The following is a 17,865-nucleotide window of genomic DNA, read 5'->3' as shown; positions in this document are numbered from 1 at the left end:
AAGTGATCATCGGCCGTTTGGTCCGCAGTCCGGCCTCCGGAGATCATTACGTACATATGCTACCAGGGGCTACGCGATACACTAAAGTCGCGTACTGCGTGACATTACACAGCCTCCATCTGCTACTAGAAATCTCCGTGCTTCTACGACGTGACACACAGACTTGGGCTGGAACGATGGATGAGCAAAGCAGAGCTGGACCATGAAATATTTTTAGCTTGGCTCGTGTCTCACAACACAAGGTTAAGAGTGTTCCCAGAGGTGCACACGTACGTACGTTGGACTCGGCGTATTCTGCCCAGTGACCCTCTGCAACAGACAGACACCGGCAGAAGAGAGGCAACGAACTTGGCCCGCTCCAGCATCGACTGACCCCGATCAGGACCCCGATAGATCTTTGATGAGCATTGATGTCATCGTATACCTCGTCGCTGGCCGCTGCTCGTAATTTCGGCTGGGGCTAACACAGCAATGCGAATCTCATCTAACATGTCAATGCGCGAACAACCACGATTCACCATACCGGCCCCATCAGCTTCCACTGTGGACCACCGCAATCCAAGCAGTATTCGGCAGGCCCTTCAATTATAACCTGTAGAACAAGGCCAACCTATTTATTGGTTCCCTGTTTTGACATTAGACGCTGTAGAACAGTTCTGACGGCTGCCGCTGCTGCTGCTGCGCCGTCACGATGCAGCAGCAACCCAACGTCGGGATTTTGCGCAGCTCGTTGTCGCACCCAGTTGCTCGAGAATCTTCCGAGGCTTCTACCCCCGCCGGCATCGCGTTTGCAGTGGTGAGTGGACGGTTGCTGGGCCCGCAAGAGGTAAGGCGAGCTCACCAAGCTACCGCCAGGCTAGTCTAGGGCAAACCAGGCAGTTACGAGAATCGGCTGGGCGTGCATGAATGCAGTGGACCGCAAAGTAAACAAGCGACAGTTCTCCGAGGTTCTGTCGTAGCATTTTCTCGCATTCATGGTCGAGCTAATGCAGCAGGGCTACTGGTCCAATCCACTTCCAGCACGAGCCTACTGCGACAGGACCATTAAGCGCAACTGGCGTCTCCGGGTTCGATCAGGAATCGGCGAGATGCTCGATGCTCGATGCCTGACCCCGGTCGTGCCTCAGCCTCAAAGGAACCCCGACAGGCCCGGGATGGGACGCGTCGAGGTCAGCCTCATCAGCTCATTCATGCAAGAAGCCCACCGGTACTATGTTGGCATTCGAGAATGCTGTGCTACCTGAGGGAATGGTTTTCTTTTCTGGTTGGCGATTCGACCGTAGGGACTGGTGAGCCGCGACAACCGCAAGAACCCGGGATAGCCAGAAAAATGACCAGTCTCTCCAGTCGTCCAAGGAATCTGGAGAAGACCGCTAGCGCGTTGCCGAATGGGGGCTGGCTTCCTTCTATAATTGGCAGACGTACCGGCAAATACGAAAAGATCGGCACCACCAGCACCAGCCGCGGTCTGTGGGTGTCCAGTGAACCATCGGGCCCCGCAAACCCAACCATCCCAACACGAGATGTTGTGGAATTCACCCACGTCTTAGACAGGGCACAAGTCGGTCAGGTGCCTACCGCCTGTCCAGTACCATCGACTTCCATCTGCAAGACAAGCGGGCTTGACTCTGCCAACCCGCGCTATATCGAGAATGCCCCATCGGAAGGGAGCGATGGCCTATGGGATTCTATGGGATAGGCCGGGGCTTGGATGCAAGCCGCGATCCGTAACCAGGGTCTAGGGGTGTGTGCTGGTGCTGGTGCTGCTACTGCATAGCAGGATGGTCCGTCAACAATGTCACGTATGATGATGCTATGCTGTGAGATGGCTTGATCAGAACCAAAACAAAAAAATACCTCCGCTACACGAGCGATAGGTAGGTAGGGAGAGAGAGAGAGAGACTGGCTCACGATGTATAAAGAGGCCGGAGCTCTCACGATTTACAGGACTTCCTTTATCCTCATCCTCATCCTCATTAACTCATCACAACTATCTACTTAGTTCCTAATAACTTAATCACACTTCCACTCGCTCCAACAACCCAACTCAACCCAACCTTCAAAATGCAGTTCAGCCAGATCTTCCAGCTCATTGCCGCCGCCGCCACTGCCTCGGCCGCCTCTGGTATGCAATACCCCTCCATGGCCTACGCATGAGAGCGCCTTACGATTATACCTATGAACCCGATTGCTAACAACTTCCCAACAGTCGCCTACGACACCGGCTACGATGACGGCTCCCGCTCCCTGACCGCCGTCTCTTGCAGCGACGGCGTCAACGGCCTCATCACCAAGTACGGCTGGCAGACACAGGGCCAGATCCCCAAGTTCCCCTACATCGGCGCCGTCGACGCCGTCGCCGGCTGGAACTCGCCCCAGTGCGGCACCTGCTGGCAGCTCAGCTACAACGGCAAGACCATCAACGTCCTCGCCGTTGACCACGCCGCCTCCGGCTTCAACATCGCCCTCGACGCCATGAACGCCCTCACCAACGGCCAGGCCACCATGCTCGGCCGCGTCGAGGCCCAGGCTACCCAGGTCGCCGTCTCCGCTTGCGGTCTGTAAAGCCGCTATCCACTCGGGATCGGTGTGCGGGGAGATGAGATTGATGATGAGATATAAAGGAAGGGAATGAAACCATCAGAGTGGTTGGTGGTGTTAAGGGCGCATTGCATCATCGGTCAATGATGTGTTATTATTTAATGAGCTAATGCTTTTACGACAAACACAATACAGCGTGTACATTTTGCTGCAAATTACATACCTGATTGGCCTGCCTGTGAGATGATGACAGTACTGATTTGTTAGGTGTCGTTGGTTTTGAGTATTCTCTTATGTAACATGACTTGTGACTTGGATGAAAGGTACAATATAAAGAGTAGAATCTACCAAACTTTCTTTATCCCTTTATTGGGCGTATTTAGTGTCACCAGTAAGCTTCATCAGGCGTAAGCGTATATTGTAGTTAGTTACACAGTCACTAAACGTATCAACTACAGGGGATGGGGAATACCTTAGGGTAATGCGTACGATTAAGTTTAAGGGTATATATCTAATGGTGTCATGCCCCGGACCAGCCGGTTTCTATAATGCCATATATGTCTCATGATCTATCGTCTATAACCATGCAAATGCGTCCCGTCATCCGCTTTGTCAGTAAATCTAAGCCGCTGCCGACTCCTAGGGTAAACTCAAGAACAGCTTCTCCATGGCCTCGAAGTTCGGCGTCCTATGGTAAAAGTGTCAGTCAGGTTTCCGTGAAAATGGAAAAAGAGCGAGAGAGATGACAGCAATAATAACTTACCCCAAGCCGGTGATAGGGTCCCATCCCTTGACGGCACTGAAGCCCTTGGTACCGCATCCCGCGTTGGTCCCGTTGGTGATGTCGTTCATCACCTCGGGATGGGCGTAGAGGACCGGGTTCACAAAGCCGACGGCGGCCTTGCCCGCCGCGAACCGTTTCTCGTTAACCAGGTTCAGCATTGCTGCGAAGACTGGCGCGGAGGCTAATATGATATCAATAAGCGATTGGGATGAGAGACGAAAAGCAGGGTGCATCATCACTTACCAGAAGTCCCAAAGGAAAGCGAGAAGTTCCCGTTGACCGCAGTCACGTACCGCGCCCCGTTGACCGAGACGTCGGGGTACCCACGGACCGTGCGGGAGTTGTTGAACTGCTGATCGGTGTAGGGCGGGGCCGAGTCCTTGAAGTAGGCGGCGACGGCCTTGGACTGGTAGTCGGGCATGGCGAAGACGTTGGAGAAGCCGCCACCGGACAGGATTGTCTCCTCGCAGGCGGTCTCGGCGTCCTTAACCGTCTTTCCGGGCACGATCTGGGTCGCTCCCACCGAAGTGATGTAGGGGCAGGTGCTAGGAAAGGCCGGGGTGAACAACCCCTGGGAGCCGTCGTTGAAGGCGCCCGAGGTCGGGTCGCGGCAGAGGTGGCCGTTGCCCGCGACACCGCTGTCGCCCGACGAAAAGATCATGGAGACGCCCTGGAGCGCCAACTTCATGTACTCGGCGCACTGGCGCTGCTCGTAGCGCGCGGTCAGGTCAGCCTCGTTGTAGCCGTAGCTCGTGGAGATGACGTTGGTCGCGGTGTGACCGCCACATCGGATGTCGTCCGGGTAGTTGTTGTCGATGGAGTCGACGGCGTTGTCCGCATTGGCGTCGCAGAAGCTGCCGTCGATGGCGTCGAGCAGGTTGCCGAAGCTGGCGCCCCGGACCAGGTCGCCAACCTGGAAGACTTTCGCCTGCTGCGGGAACACTAGGCCCATGGCGTATTGAAGGTCCAGGGCGGACTCGCCGTTGAACTGGAAGCTTTGGTTTTGCGTTTGAACGACCGCGTTGTCGATGAGATCCACGTCTGGGCCCTTCCCCTTCAGTTTGGGTTCAAACTGGTCGAAGAACACATCCAAATCAGACTGTAGGAAGGCTTGAGGTGTGTACTCGACGATCCCCAGGAGTTATTCTTGGCGGACAAATCTCCTTTGGGAATCTTGTAGAGGGCCCGAATGCAGTCTATAGTGAGCATCTTATCGCAGTCATCCAGTGTCATCATGGCGTTCACCACATAATCGCCTTGCTTTGGAGACCATCCATCGAGTCCGCTGCCTTGTATGCCAGTCGAGGGTCGTCGTTCTCCGTTGGCCAAGCTCCGCTTCTTCAACTCATCGGAAACACCGCTGTCCATAGAGACTCGGTTATTGAGACGTTCATGTCCAATGTGTTGGTCGAAGTGCACGGTAGGGGTGATGATATCGATATGCTCTACTAGGTGGTCTGGCACATGGTACTCATCGCAGGCAAGGTGGTGTTGGCCATGCCGACTGTGTCGGAACATGAAGTATTTCGTCTTCAGGAGCTTCTCGAGCTCGCCAACAGTGGCGTTGAAATCCAGCCAATTTCGACCCCTGGAGAGCTTGATGCGATTCGGGTTCATTCCCTCGTCAACAAGCCATTTCGTCACCACATCGACCGACTCTTGCGTCGGAGCAAATGTCTCAATAACCTTGCTGGGGTGCCAATGTTGTCCGTATTCTGCCGACTCGGGATGTGAGACCGCATGTAGGTAGTCCTCGCCTCGATGGAGATTCTGCTGTGTTAGACCTATCCGAACCGGGAGGGTATTTCGGCTGGGGACTCGACGGAATTTCTGCCAGAGATTCCGTACGTTGTGCCGCTTCTCGTGGACGACATGACTAGTCGACGGCCTGACAGGTTTCGCCACCGCCACTACCACCAGGGTAGTCAGGATGCTCAGCAGAAATCTGGGGTGCATCTTCCAGTTGATCGGTTGGAAGTTTCTCACAGCCCAACAACCCAAACAACCCCCAAGAACCATCAGGCAGGCCGGCTGGGGACTGCACGGCTATAAGGGCCGCCTGGAAATTCGTCCCTGACACTCCGAACATGGCTACTCGTAGCGTGACTTCTCGCAAACATCGTGAAAAATTCCCAGACGTATGAGGCCTGTTTCAAGACCCAAAATTTCGGTATGGACGGTCCAGCAGGGCTACCACCTATAGTGGGCGCAGACCAAGGCACTCGACGACGAACGACGTCGGTCCAGATCGGCAAGCAAGGATCTTCGATCGCGTAGCCTGAGCCGCCTCGAGTCCGGTCTGGCATGCGCAACCAAACATCGGGCGGACATGAACTGTCGGCAGACGGCATATGCCTGCGTACCTGAGATCGACATAAAGCTTAACTACACAGCTTAATCGAGCCGCGCAAATCAAACAAGACTCAAGCACTATACGGGCAAATCATTGGGGCAGGATTATGCCGACCGTTTGAGGCTCTTGCGGATCCCGGCAATAGCGCCCCTGGTGTCTGCCAATGAGACCCCACAAACGTCTCTGGCTTGTCATGCAAAACACGACAAAGGAGTAGCCGATGAGTTTTGAAACTAGGCGCAGTATGCAGTTCGATTTCCTCGATTTCATTTCTTCTATATCCGATCATGTGTTGGCCGCTTTAGCCTCAGCATATCGTTCTAAAGTCTTCTTCTGCAGAGCGCGCTGTTCATTGATGATATCCCATAGCGCCTCGTTCTCTTTCTTCAGCTCGCTGTCGCCTGAACTATCTGCATGGGGCTGTTGTAGAGCTTGGATGGCGCTTTCCAATTCGCCGGTAGCGAAGCCCTTGCCATTGAGCATTTTCTCAAACCTCGATTCTTCGGCCAAGTCTGTGACCAGCTGGGCAGTGAAGTTATAGTTGCGACTACCAAGGAAGGGCTTGACAACCGTCGTAACCTGTGTAGATTTTGTACGGGGCAGCGGCGACTCAAATATTAAGTTGGTGATGGATGCGTTGAGGCTTGCAATTTGGGTCGAGTCAGCACGTGTGCTCAAATCCCATCTAAGGATCTGGCCCTTGTTGTGTCCCGAAAGTAATGTTGTGCCATCGTAGCTAACGGCGAGGCAGGACGCTGGCCCTGCTTCTTGCGGCGCCGAGCCGAAGGCCGATGCAACCTGGACAACAGACGACACTGCTTCGATGCTCTGAGGGCCCAGCAATGCCTTCTCTGAGAACATGTCAACGGCGAATATCGAGCCATCATCGGACGAAACATAGATTGCACGCGCACACGGATCTAGACATAAAGAGGTGGGATTGGCCGGGAACAGAAGGGTACGCAGTGCCGTGCCAGTCTGGTAGTTCCAGATAATGCAGGACCGATCTTTGCCGGCCGTGACACACATATTCGTGTCGGCGTTTGTGCTTTGGCTGATGGCAATGGAAACAACGGCAGCTCTGTGGTTAGAAAGGGTTTTCTCTGGTTCGTGCTCAATGGTCGGGTCCAGCTCCAAGAGACGGGGCAGATCCCAGACATGGACATTGGAGTCGTCAGAACCTGTCAGTAGATGGTATGGCGTAGAAGCAATGCAGGTCACAGCCTGGACATGGCATGCGGGAGTGGTTACTTGCCGCCCAGTGCAAATCTATGAAGGAGTCAGCGGTGAGCTCAAGAAAGACAGCAATATTGATGCCCGTGCAAACCCCAGAAACGTACCTCCCAGACTATGACACGGCCTTCGGCAGTGCCCAGGACCAAAACGTCATCGCAAAAGGCGACACTTCGTATCCTCTCTTGGAAAGTCACAGTTGACTCCTGATTGCCCTTTGCTCTGCTGTATACGTGGACCGTCGACTTATCATCTTGGGCCGCAAAGACATGAGTTTCGGAGACGGCGAGGCTGTTACGCGGCACGGAGCTTTTCTTGAAGGTGCTTGTGGTCGAATGGCTCGGGTGCAGCGTGTGCTCGTATATACCGATATCTTTGGCAATGGCGGTATTGTTGGCAATGGGAGGACCAGAGATCGACGCAAAGTACTTTTCGGTCAACATCTTGCCGGGCCTTGTTGCTGGAAGTACTGTATGGTGATTGCGATGGGCGTGAAACGGAACTGTCGGTGACGATGCACCACCGGGCTTCGGAGCCGTCGTCGCTGTATAGGCACAGACGTGAATTTTTTCAGGCAGGCTAATCGATTGGATCAGGCAAGGTCGGGTGTGTGCCTGGGCCCGGCATGTGCGATCAAATGCACCGAGCAATCGCTAGCGGGATACGAGGTGGATGGACCCTGGAATACGGCAGGGTCAAATACCAGATAGGAGAACCTCGAATGTCACCAGGAAGCCCAGGAGCCCAAGAGCCCAAGAGAACTGCCGGCAAAACGTATCAGAAGATCGATCACAAGTCGTCAGTCAGCTTGTTTCACCTGAGACTAGACAAGTCCACTCTGCCACTATCGTTGAATGTTTGGATGCTAGGATATCGGTAAATTTGCTTCTAGAAAAAAAACGAGCGAAAAAGGCAAGGCCACTGCAAAATTGCAGCGATGTCCCGCCCAAGATCTAGGCTTGGACGCGCTTTGGCTGAGGGCCTCTGGTGTGGGGCGGGAAATGGGAAATGGCCAAGCTGCCAAGGCCCCTTCCCCCCAGCGACTGATTTGACTGCAGCTGCCCGGCCTGCCTGCACAAAAGTATTTTCCTGGTAGAAAAAGAAGGCCTGGCCGGGCTGGCTGGCCCCCACATTGACACACTGACAGCCTCTTAACTTTATGGGCAAGCTAGCGAATGGAAAAACTGGGATGCTTATATCCATCCATTCCCACTTCATAAATGATATCTGCTATGTCGAATGGATGCGTGCTCCTCGCTGAAATTATGACAACGTGCACGTGGCTATGGTATCGCACAAGGCCTGTACATCATCGACATCTCGGATCTCTACTGGCACCGAGCTCTGTCAGATATAGATAGGATATGTCATAGACCTGTCAAACATCCTGGGGCTTATCCCAAATTGCGACCGTGCTGATGAAGCTCGGTACCGGGTTTGGCGTGAGAAAGCCCACCAAACCGCCAGCAACCCATCGCTGCGCAGTGAGGCAGCTCCCTCTCCTTCTGAGCCGAGCATGGCAACGGTCGGGCGGTGATATTATGACGACGATTAGAGACGACAAACCAAAGCCTCTTTGCCCGTAGACAGGGCGAAGCTGGTAAATGAAGGTTTGAACGTTATCGCCAAAGCCTATCCTGTCAACCAGATGCTGAATGATGAATCTCCATGCGAGGCGTAGCACACTGTGTGGTACTTGGGGAGGGTCAGAAGTCGTGAGTCGTGAGTCGTGAGTCGGTTCTCGCCTCGCCCGTTTTTTTCTTCTTTTCTATCGCTTTGACTATTGCCGATGGACTTTCCCGTTTTGTACAATCGTGGATGGCTGGCCGGCTTATGTGAGTATGCTATTATGCTTCTCACTGCGCCATCGAACCTGTCATAATGCGTCAGTGTGTAAGTACATAATGCATGCATATATGTTTATAAGTATCATATACTAAGTATGCGTCCGCTATTGTCAAGCCTGGCTCAACCACTTGGCAGCTTGGTTTGGAACGAACTGGTCGTTATATTGTATGTCATATATATATGCTATTATACATGCTATGCTTAAGATTACGGCATCTACCTCTCGCTGAATAAGAGGCTCGCGTAAGCCCTCGCTCGTCTGTGCAGTCTCCAATATTCATTTGGGCACACCATCCTGGTTGCTGGCGGCAAATGCGGGCAGTCGGATCGTTGGCTCGTCTTTCAGCGACGACTGAGACAGCCTCCAAGAGACACGAACCTGTATGTCTGAGAGAGAGTCAAGCCCACACCCGAGCTAGACAGTCCTGACTCAAACCAGCCCGGGGGGCAATATGGCTTGATATTGATGAGATATCAGCCTGTACCTGTAACAGGCATGTGCCTCCGTCCTCAAGCTGAGTCGTGGACTGTAGCGAGCAACGTGGACATCCGCAGCGGGAAACCCTGTGTCGCATTTATGTATGACATAGGTGCAAGCGCCTGGACTGGATCTATGGATTGTCTTTTGTGTATGTATTTGTTGTATGAATGTAGGGTCCCGAGGTGTTCCCGTCCGTACCTCGCGCATATCTCTGCTTCCCTGCGTCCTCTCCTGCCAATCACCAATACCGGCTAGCGGCAGTCCAGAATCCCGAGGATGTCAGTGAGCATCCATGTAGGAGTTTTGACGAAACAGCAGCTGGTGCCATCGAGACGGCTCCCAGCTTGGGCAACCTCGAGATTCGGAAACAACTTGATTGCTTGGCCTCTCCTCTCTTCTCCTCTCCTCCGTCGTGAGAGCCAACGAACACCCAAGGTAAATCATGTCTCTCCTTTTCCCTCCCGTGGGTATCCTAGGCCTTCGTTGTCATGTTATGCTCGGCCTGCACCATATTTCTTTTGCTCGATTTGGCCTACCTTAGTACACCCAGGAAATCGGGGATCGCCCCCGCAGCAGACAGGCCCATCAATTGAGTCTTGTTGGCTGCAGTCTCTTTACTCTCTTCTGCTGCCTCAAGTGCGCACGCAAGTACAACTCCCGAGTCTTTTCTTTGCCCTCCCTGGGGCCGAATGTGACGGAAATTTTATATCGTATCTGGACCAAAGTATTGATTGGTATGTGGGATTGCCATTGTAACCATACGCGTTGCAGATTTGATTAATCTTGGCTTTAAGAGTGAGCTTCGGCGTGCCGTTGCACTGCAATGTAATGTGTATGGATGATCCCTGCCGCCACCCCTGCCGGGAACCCATGCAGCTTGAGCGTCGTCGGGAGAAATGCTGGCTTCTGACTGGAAGAGGGCAGCAGCCAAGTGCAGGCTTAAGCAGAGGAGGGAGGAGGATGAGGATGCAGCTCCACCATCAGCCGACAACCGCCCCAGCAGCCCACATGGAGTCTGGAGGGATAGGCACTAGCACCATGTCACCCTGTCCCCCTGTTACCATGTCACTTCATCAGTGCACGGCGATAACTAGCTACGTACGGCAACTCCAGGCTGGCTGCCCGAGCTGTCTGTTCCTGGAAATAGCAAGGCAGAGAGGGAGAGGGAGAGGGAGAGAGAAAGCGAGAACATCAAACAAAAGCAAAGAGAAACACCCACCGAGACTAGTAGCACGGCGCTGTTCGTATCAATGGCCTTGCACGCCGCCAGTGGCACTCCTGAGTGAGTCCTCCTGTCGGGCATGTCTCGCACATGTCCAGCTTTGCAACATATTTCCAACATAGCTAACCACATCTATATACATACAGCCATATCCGGTTTCCCAGTCAGTACTTATGTACGCTTCCATAGTCCGTGTTCGTCCCCCTTACCCTTAGCACTTCCGACTCCAGAACAGACGACGACAGGGGGGTCAGCAACTCTGAAAGCGAAGTGTTCCCCACCACTGCATTCCCACCACCCCTGCGCGCCAGTAGCATCCTGACTCTGGTGCGCTTGTCCAACAGCGCTGTGCCGGCGATCATACTCTATCGCCTCAATCCCGGGCCTCGTGCTTCCCCTGTCGACTGGGCTATGTATGGCAATGGTGCTGGCTGGCAGTGGGAAAGAATCCTCCTTTTTCCGGCTTAGGGGAGTTCGGGGTCCCGCTCCGCATGCTGGACCGCTTGCTTGCTCTGCTCTGACGACTTCTTTTGATTTCAGCCCATCTGCCTGCTGGGATGTCCCCTCGAACAACTCCAACAACATCAGTGCTCAAGAGACTCCTTGCCTTTAATACATGCGGCTCGCAACCTGGTCTTCCTCTGCGTCTGTTAAATAATTGGTTCTCCGCAAACGATCAGACTGATTTCATCAGACGGCCCCATTCTTGCAATTTCCTTGGAGCTGTCAGCTATAGCAAGAACGCGGCCGATATCATCACTTTTGGGTCATTCTCGGCTGCTCAGGCCAGTCCAAGGCAGAAAAAAGCAACTTCAAGTGTGACTGGGCACACTGTACCACTACAACATCCCGAGATCCTCTAAAAATGGAATTCCAGGAACCCCTCCTAGACTGCAACTTTGCCGAAGTACTGGTCGGAGACCTCGACAACTCGTCGGCCATCTTCCAGTCAAAGAACTTGACTGCTGGCGCTCCCGTACCTGGTTTATTGGACGATGGAAGTCATCGGCGCTTTTCACTCCAGGACAAATCGATGCGGCCAGCTGAGTACCAGGCATTAGCACGGCTCAAGTCACTTCAAACCATGGACCAGCCGACTTATTCGCCATTCGTGATCACGGGTGGTCACCACCCACGCAACAGCGTTGACACAACACACAGCATCAGCACCACATCATCTGGCGGCATGGAGCCGCCTTCTATTGCGACTCGGGAGGTTTCCGTGGCCACGGCACCTACCTCGGGACGGCCATCGCCAGACAAACTCTCCGATTACAGTTGGATGGACTTTGGTGCCAACGGTCTCGATCTTGAGGAGTTCGGCGCGGAGGATCGGCGGCGTAGTATGAGTGTCATCCAGCTGGCGCTGCCTCCGGCAGAAACGGGAGATGATGGGGATTTTCGCAGCATGTCTATGGGCTGCAAAGCCCAGAAGAAACCAGCGCTTCCATACTCGTCATTCAACCCACAAATCCAGATATCGCAGTCTCAGACGACGCCAGCCATTCCCTGCAGGCAATCCTCCACCACCTTTGGGTCACCTCGGTCACCTCCAACACCACATGGAGTTCGGTCACCTCCAGCACCACATGGGGTAATACCACAACGACGCTCTTCGTTGAATCACAACAACGCGGCTAAACCGTTGAATCTACGAATTTCACCGCCTTCGCCTAGCCGCTCTGCTCGTTACTCCATGACAGGATTCCTACCAGCGGCAGTGCCATCGGCAGACTCGCCACCTTCGCCAACCTCGACAACCTCGCCAATCTCAGATTACGACCCGCCCTGTGAGAAAGAAGACAGTCCAAGAAGCTTCGACGACCGTCGCGAAGTTGAAGTTACGTTGCCACCTCGGAAGGAAGAGGTATCGACACCAATGATTGCGGCGCATCTGGTAAATGTTGAAGAGTGGCTCAACTCGAGTATTGATATGGGCTTCCCGCAGCAGCCCCAGACCGATAACGATTATGCCGCATCGCGCTTCCCGATCCCAACCGAGGTGCTCGACACGCTTCGAGTCTCTGTGGCCTGCTTTCCAGAGACGATGCTGCTTTGTTCCAGCCTCTCCATAGAGACTATACGAAGCCATTCCAGGAAGTTCAAGTACGGCAAGCTGTGTTTTGCCTCGGAGTCCCAAACCTCGCTTGCGCTAACCGACGACTCTTCCCCACGAGGCAATAATTCGAAATGGAAGTGGTTTGCACCATCAAAGAAGCAACAGCAGGACCAAAGCCCCAAAAGTCCCAAAAAGCAACAGCAACAGCAACAACCGCCACAGTCGTCCAGGTCGATGCTAGAGCCCATCACGCCTACGTCACCATTCAATTCGCTCGGGGCCGCGGACTGGCAGGCGATAAAGAGGATCTTCCCTACGGGCAGCGACCACCTCTGCGATGCGCTCTATGCCCATATCCTAGCGTATAACTACATCACCAGTATATGTCCCCGGTCCACCTCCGCAGCATCGGTGCTGCGCCCCAGCTCCAAGAGTTCGGTATCGTCGTACGGTTCCAGCCTGCTGGGGCCTGAACTCGCATCCGTGAGGTCCCGGAACTCGGACAGCACCAAGATTCCCCGCAAGGCCGCGAGCCTGCTCGGCATGGAGACTGATCCCAGCGCCACCACCATTCCCGAGCCCAACAGCAGTAACAACAACTACAGCTACGCTTCCTCTTCCCGGACCAAGACGATGCGGAGCCAGCAATCCGTCATCCGAAAGCGCCCGTCGGAAGGCAGCAACAATTTTTACGGAAAGAACTTCACGACGGCGGCGAATCGCAATGCCGACGAGCACGACGCATCGCTCAAGGAACTGCGGTTGGGCCTGGCCAAGTGCATCGCTCGGCTCATCGCCACCATCCGCCTCACTTCAAGCGATGCTCCTACTACGATGGGGATGGGGATGCGACGGTCGCCGTCATTGAGATCGATGAATGAAGAAATTCAACATATAGACCCGTTCCTCATACGGTCATTATGCGAGATTGTACGGACTAGCGAGGAGAAGTAGAGAAAGATATCTGGAAGAAAAGAAACGGCATCACACAAAGACACACACATCCCCTCCCCCTAATCCCGAGACGATTTGATGATAGAAAAAACCAGTGATAATGGGCGGGCTGGGGATTTTGGCACTTTCACTTTGTTTTTCATCGGTTTTGTTTTCAAATTTACAGCTACTGCATCGTACGCATGCAAACATGGCATCTCATGGGTTTTCCTGCCTTCCCTAATTCCACCGGCGTTCGATCGGATAGGCCTACACACAGCAACAAATGGGAAATCACTAAGGGGGCTGACAGAACCTTCTTCTATCTACTACGTAATATAGGCGCGCGTATGGATCAGGGGGCCAGAAAGGGGGAGGAAACCACGTATGAGAAGACGCCCTACTAGGGGCGAATGAACTCACTGAGGCGAGAAGCGACACGAGGCAAGCAAGACGTTACATGTAACGGTATAGATCTGAGGAAATGGGAGGAGAGAGAGAGAGAGAGTAACAAAAGCTCACAACTTACTGATAACGATACCCTTTTCCCAACCTAGATAGAGCATTTACAGCTTTCATTGGCTTTTTTATTGGTATCTAAGTAACTTAGCATGACATAGAGACATTAATCGATTATTTGACGAGGCTTTCCCCGTGGACAAAACATGTTTCTTGTTGTTTCTGTCACGTCTTTCATGGCAATAGGTGTTTGAGTGGCTTCGATATTGCATCGGTGTTTGGGCCTGGCGTCGATTCCCCTGGATGCCCTCCCTTGCATTTTCAAGCTCGCCAATGTCGACCCCTGACCCTTCGTTCTTACCTATGTTTTGTTTCGTACTGCTTTCTTTCGCCACCGCTTGCTGTTTACCGAGTTTTAAACCTCGAAGTCGTAACGACTGTTTCAGTGATACAAGCATCTGCCTGCAATAGAGCACCAAACCCCGACGGGAGAGGCACCGTCTCTTTCCGGCCGGTTCCCTCGTTTTTGCCACGTGGCGGCCTGTTTCTTCCATTAAATAACGTTATGCCGGCAATGCTGGGTTGCTGGGTTTGGCTGGCTGAAAAACTGTTGCGGGATGGTGTTGTTCCGTGGTGAGACGCCACTTCCGATATCACACGATTTTGTGGAATGCCGGTGAGCCACCAAAGCATGGATGCGAGAAAACGTGATATGCATATGTGCATATGTGAATATGTTGATGAAATCACCCGACATGTAACGTGTGAGCCAGTGTATCTGAAGTCCATTGCCTATATGGGAATATTGCAGCCTTACCCAGTGCGCCAAGCCAATATACGCCTCCTTTCCAGATGTGCCCCAACGCCACCCGGATTTCCTATTGGGTACATGAAAATACACGACATGGAAATAATTCAAGTACCAAGCTCCAGCGAGTCCTTACCTCCATTCAATAGTACAGTAAAACCCCAAAGAAACAGACGCAGAAGCGTCCAACGCCCAGTCACATAACAGCGTGTGGAACCATCATCACCTGTAATGGGCCCGATCGTCAGGGGAAGACTATACCTGACCCCAGACCCAATCTGGCCCTTCTCCGCGAAGTCATCCAAGGACGTCACGCCAGCGCTCGGCCGCATCCTCGGAATGGAGGGCCATGGCACCAACGACGAGGACCCCGTGCTCTGCATGGTAAAGCTACGGCCCGACGTGGGATAAGGCGGCCCACCACCACCCGTCCTCCTTGCGTTCTCGCCCCTACTCCCCCTGCTGGTGCCGCCATCGGAACCAGCACCAGCCGCTCCTGCGTGGGCGCCGCGACGCGGCCGTGCATGCGCAGCGTCTTGGCGTGCGCGTTGCTCAACCCTAGGAGGCCCGCGGTGATGAGCAGCAGCGCCATGAAGATGAGGCCGCCGACCTGGGACATGTTGCCGCTGAAGGCGGCGACGACGTAGACGACGAGCTTGGCGGCGGCCTCGAGGTACCCGTCGACGTGCGTCTTAGCCGCGAGCCACGTCGTCGTCGTGATGGCTTGCAGGTCGTCGGCTAGGCCGCGCAGGCATACGGTGCGGCCCGCGCCCAGGTCGACGAGGTACGAGGTCAGGACGTCGCCGAGGTTTTCCGGAGGGTGGTGGTGGGGCCCGGGCGATGCTGCGTCCTCGTCCTTGTCCTCTTCGTCGGAGGTGGTGGTAGAAGAAGATGCGGCTGCATCACTTCTGCGTCGTGGTGCTGATGGCGGTGGCAGTGGTTTCTTGGCGGCGCCGTCCTTTGGTAGGACCGGAGGTAACTTTGCGCGCTGCTTGATGACCCAGATGTTCAGGACGCGAGATAGCATGAGCGCCAGAAGGAGGCCAACTCCCCACCCTGTTATTTGTTGCACAACCTATCAGCTTGCCTCCCATGTATGGTTCTCGCCCTATGCATGTGCGGGGGTGGAAGCCGACTTACACTCCTGCAGCAGGATCATGAACACAAAAGCCGCAATCGTCAGTATCGGCGATGCCAAGTACAGCAAATGGCTAACCCACCCCAAGTCCGCCGGCTGGTCTTTCCAGATATTCGCACGCTGGCCCACGCTCCGCCTGCCTCGCCCGCCCGACCAGTACCGCCTCTCGGGCAGCGTGCCCACGTCGACCATGACGGGGTAGCCGTCGCGCTGCGCGGCCGCCGCCATGCGTTGCAGGTACCGCACCGTGGCCGGGTTCGTGATGTTGTAGGTCGACGTCTTGCCCTCGCGGAGCTGCTCGATGGCCGAGTACGAGGGCGACGAACCGCCGCCGGTGCTGTTGTCCATCCCGGAGCTGCCGCTGTTGGCCAGCGCGTCCGCGGCCTGCTGGTAGTGCAGGCCCGGCGCCAGCAGGAGGGCGTCCAGCCAGGACGAGCCGCCCGCGATGGCGGTGCGCTGCGCGATGGTGCTAAGGTCGGCGAGCGCGATCACGCCGCCGGCGGAGACGCTGAAACGGGGGATGGGCGTGTTGGTCCAGTTTGGAAAAGACGCCGCCGCCCGCTTCAGGAGTTCCTAGTGGCGCTTGTTAGATTGGATTGTCCCAGCCAAGTCTCATGGCGATCTAGAGATGTCACTAATGTTTGGTATACATAGGAAGAAAGCGGGGTACAGAGAGACTAGGTAGGAGAGGATTTGCTCACCTCGGCCATGCTGTCGTCAATCGAGACCACAAACGAGGCTTCACGATAACCAGATCACGAAGACCGTTCCCAACAGCTTGATACCGAGTTTATAATACAGCCATGCATGCACGGGAAACCAGGTAAACTTATCGGATAATATGAGAGCGTATCCAAATACATACTTAGCTGCCTAGCCTGCCTACCATCACGGCGACATGTGAGAACGTTGAACTCCTACTTATGCTTATCGTTTTCGTGGCGCTTGTAGCAGCCGAAACCAGCCTATTTTGGCAGTCAGTCGGCAAGTAGTCACCCCCTCCATCTATGAGATCAAGCAATCGCAGGGTAGGATCGGCAGGCTGTTGGTGGTTTGCCTTTGGTGTGTGTGTGTGTTGCCGGGTGCTGCCATGTCCAATAGAAGGAGACCTGCTGACCACGAGGCTATTCCCGTCACCGAGGGAATTGTCCAGTCATACTCCCTTCTTTGCGCGACATATTGTATCCCTGAGCTTAGGTATCGGCATCTTTCATTCGTCACTCGATCATTTATTAGGGGCCGTATCAAATGATAGAAACAAAGTTCTAAATTCGTCGCCTAATTTCCAGTGTCGAGATCACGGCTGCTATGACGCGGGGCTGGGTTGTTCTGGCAGATGATCATTGTGCGACCCCACTTAAGATGGTCGAGTGGGCAATTCGCGGCTGTGTTGGAAATTGATAGCTCCTGGGTGTGTTACGCTTGTTCGGACGGGTATATCACAATGCATACAATATATAAGGCAGACCACCGGTTGGGATTCTTTCTGGGTTGCACAATATTCGATATTTTCACACATGACATCCATGTGTCCAACAGCGTCTCGGAAAGATCCGCGTCACACACCAAGCGGGCAAGCAAGTCAGCGCAGCACCATGTATAGCTGCAACAATATTTGCGCATTAGCAGGCGAGACCACACCGCCAACTGCCAGGAAAGCTGTGCAGTTCTATGTCGTTTGTTAGCAACGAGTAAAGAACCTGCTATAACAATGTCCATTCGGTGCAATGGACCGACCCTTGGAACAGCTCTGGGCTTTATTCTGAGTTTTTGAGGAGCTGAGCAAGCAGGCTCGACGAGCTCTACTGAACAATCTACAAATACATCTCAGACCCCAAATTCGTCACCATGTGGTGTTGAGGTTCTACTCTCGTTCTACTCTCGTTCTGGTGCACAGCAACGACCAAGCCCTGTTTCACTGCCACGGCTAGTCTTGACAGATGCACGATGCTAGATGGGTTTCCCCACATCTCCGTCTGAGACATCCGTGTAGTCTTGCTCTTGGT

The 17,865-nt window shown here is 54.1% G+C and overlaps 7 protein-coding genes across 7 annotated transcripts; 4 read left to right on the top strand and 3 right to left on the bottom strand.

The window, feature by feature from the left end:
• Positions 1-691: 691 nt before the first annotated feature.
• Positions 692-1,699, top strand: PG997_011220 (uncharacterized protein; the record flags this gene model as incomplete). The annotated part of the gene is made up of 3 exons (XM_066815535.1): positions 692-796; positions 984-1,207; positions 1,357-1,699. 3 exons carry the CDS (start codon positions 692-694, stop codon positions 1,697-1,699), a joined length of 672 nt encoding a protein of 223 aa, XP_066664825.1.
• A 365-nt stretch (positions 1,700-2,064) lies between these two features.
• On the top strand, positions 2,065-2,565 carry PG997_011219 (uncharacterized protein; the record flags this gene model as incomplete). Its single annotated transcript, XM_066815534.1, has 2 exons — positions 2,065-2,125; positions 2,210-2,565. The coding sequence occupies 2 exons, from the start codon at positions 2,065-2,067 to the stop codon at positions 2,563-2,565; spliced, it is 417 nt and encodes a 138-aa protein (XP_066664824.1).
• A 615-nt stretch (positions 2,566-3,180) lies between these two features.
• On the bottom strand, positions 3,181-5,281 carry PG997_011218 (uncharacterized protein; the record flags this gene model as incomplete). Its single annotated transcript, XM_066815533.1, is given in 4 exon segments — positions 3,181-3,229; positions 3,305-3,506; positions 3,569-4,435; positions 4,450-5,281. 4 exon segments carry the CDS (start codon positions 5,279-5,281, stop codon positions 3,181-3,183), a joined length of 1,950 nt encoding a protein of 649 aa, XP_066664823.1.
• A 682-nt stretch (positions 5,282-5,963) lies between these two features.
• On the bottom strand, positions 5,964-7,354 carry PG997_011217 (uncharacterized protein; the record flags this gene model as incomplete). The annotated part of the gene is made up of 2 exons (XM_066815532.1): positions 5,964-6,947; positions 7,019-7,354. 2 exons carry the CDS (start codon positions 7,352-7,354, stop codon positions 5,964-5,966), a joined length of 1,320 nt encoding a protein of 439 aa, XP_066664822.1.
• A 3,136-nt stretch (positions 7,355-10,490) lies between these two features.
• PG997_011216 (uncharacterized protein) lies at positions 10,491-10,930 on the top strand (the record flags this gene model as incomplete). The annotated part of the gene is made up of 2 exons (XM_066815531.1): positions 10,491-10,522; positions 10,693-10,930. The coding sequence occupies 2 exons, from the start codon at positions 10,491-10,493 to the stop codon at positions 10,928-10,930; spliced, it is 270 nt and encodes an 89-aa protein (XP_066664821.1).
• A 397-nt stretch (positions 10,931-11,327) lies between these two features.
• Positions 11,328-13,475, top strand: PG997_011215 (uncharacterized protein; the record flags this gene model as incomplete). The annotated part of the gene is made up of 1 exon (XM_066815530.1): positions 11,328-13,475. One exon carries the CDS (start codon positions 11,328-11,330, stop codon positions 13,473-13,475), a length of 2,148 nt encoding a protein of 715 aa, XP_066664820.1.
• Positions 13,476-15,018: 1,543 nt separating this feature from the next.
• PG997_011214 (uncharacterized protein) lies at positions 15,019-16,569 on the bottom strand (the record flags this gene model as incomplete). Its single annotated transcript, XM_066815529.1, has 4 exons — positions 15,019-15,111; positions 15,176-15,777; positions 15,862-16,432; positions 16,561-16,569. The coding sequence occupies 4 exons, from the start codon at positions 16,567-16,569 to the stop codon at positions 15,019-15,021; spliced, it is 1,275 nt and encodes a 424-aa protein (XP_066664819.1).
• Positions 16,570-17,865: the final 1,296 nt, after the last annotated feature.

Source organism: Apiospora hydei (genome assembly GCF_038363865.1).
Source record: "Apiospora hydei strain CBS 114990 chromosome Unknown utg000008l_segment0_segment0, whole genome shotgun sequence".
Lineage (NCBI taxonomy): Eukaryota > Fungi > Ascomycota > Sordariomycetes > Amphisphaeriales > Apiosporaceae > Apiospora > Apiospora hydei.
Note: the sequence above shows the minus strand (reverse complement) of the source record. Positions and strands in the feature narration are given on the sequence as shown.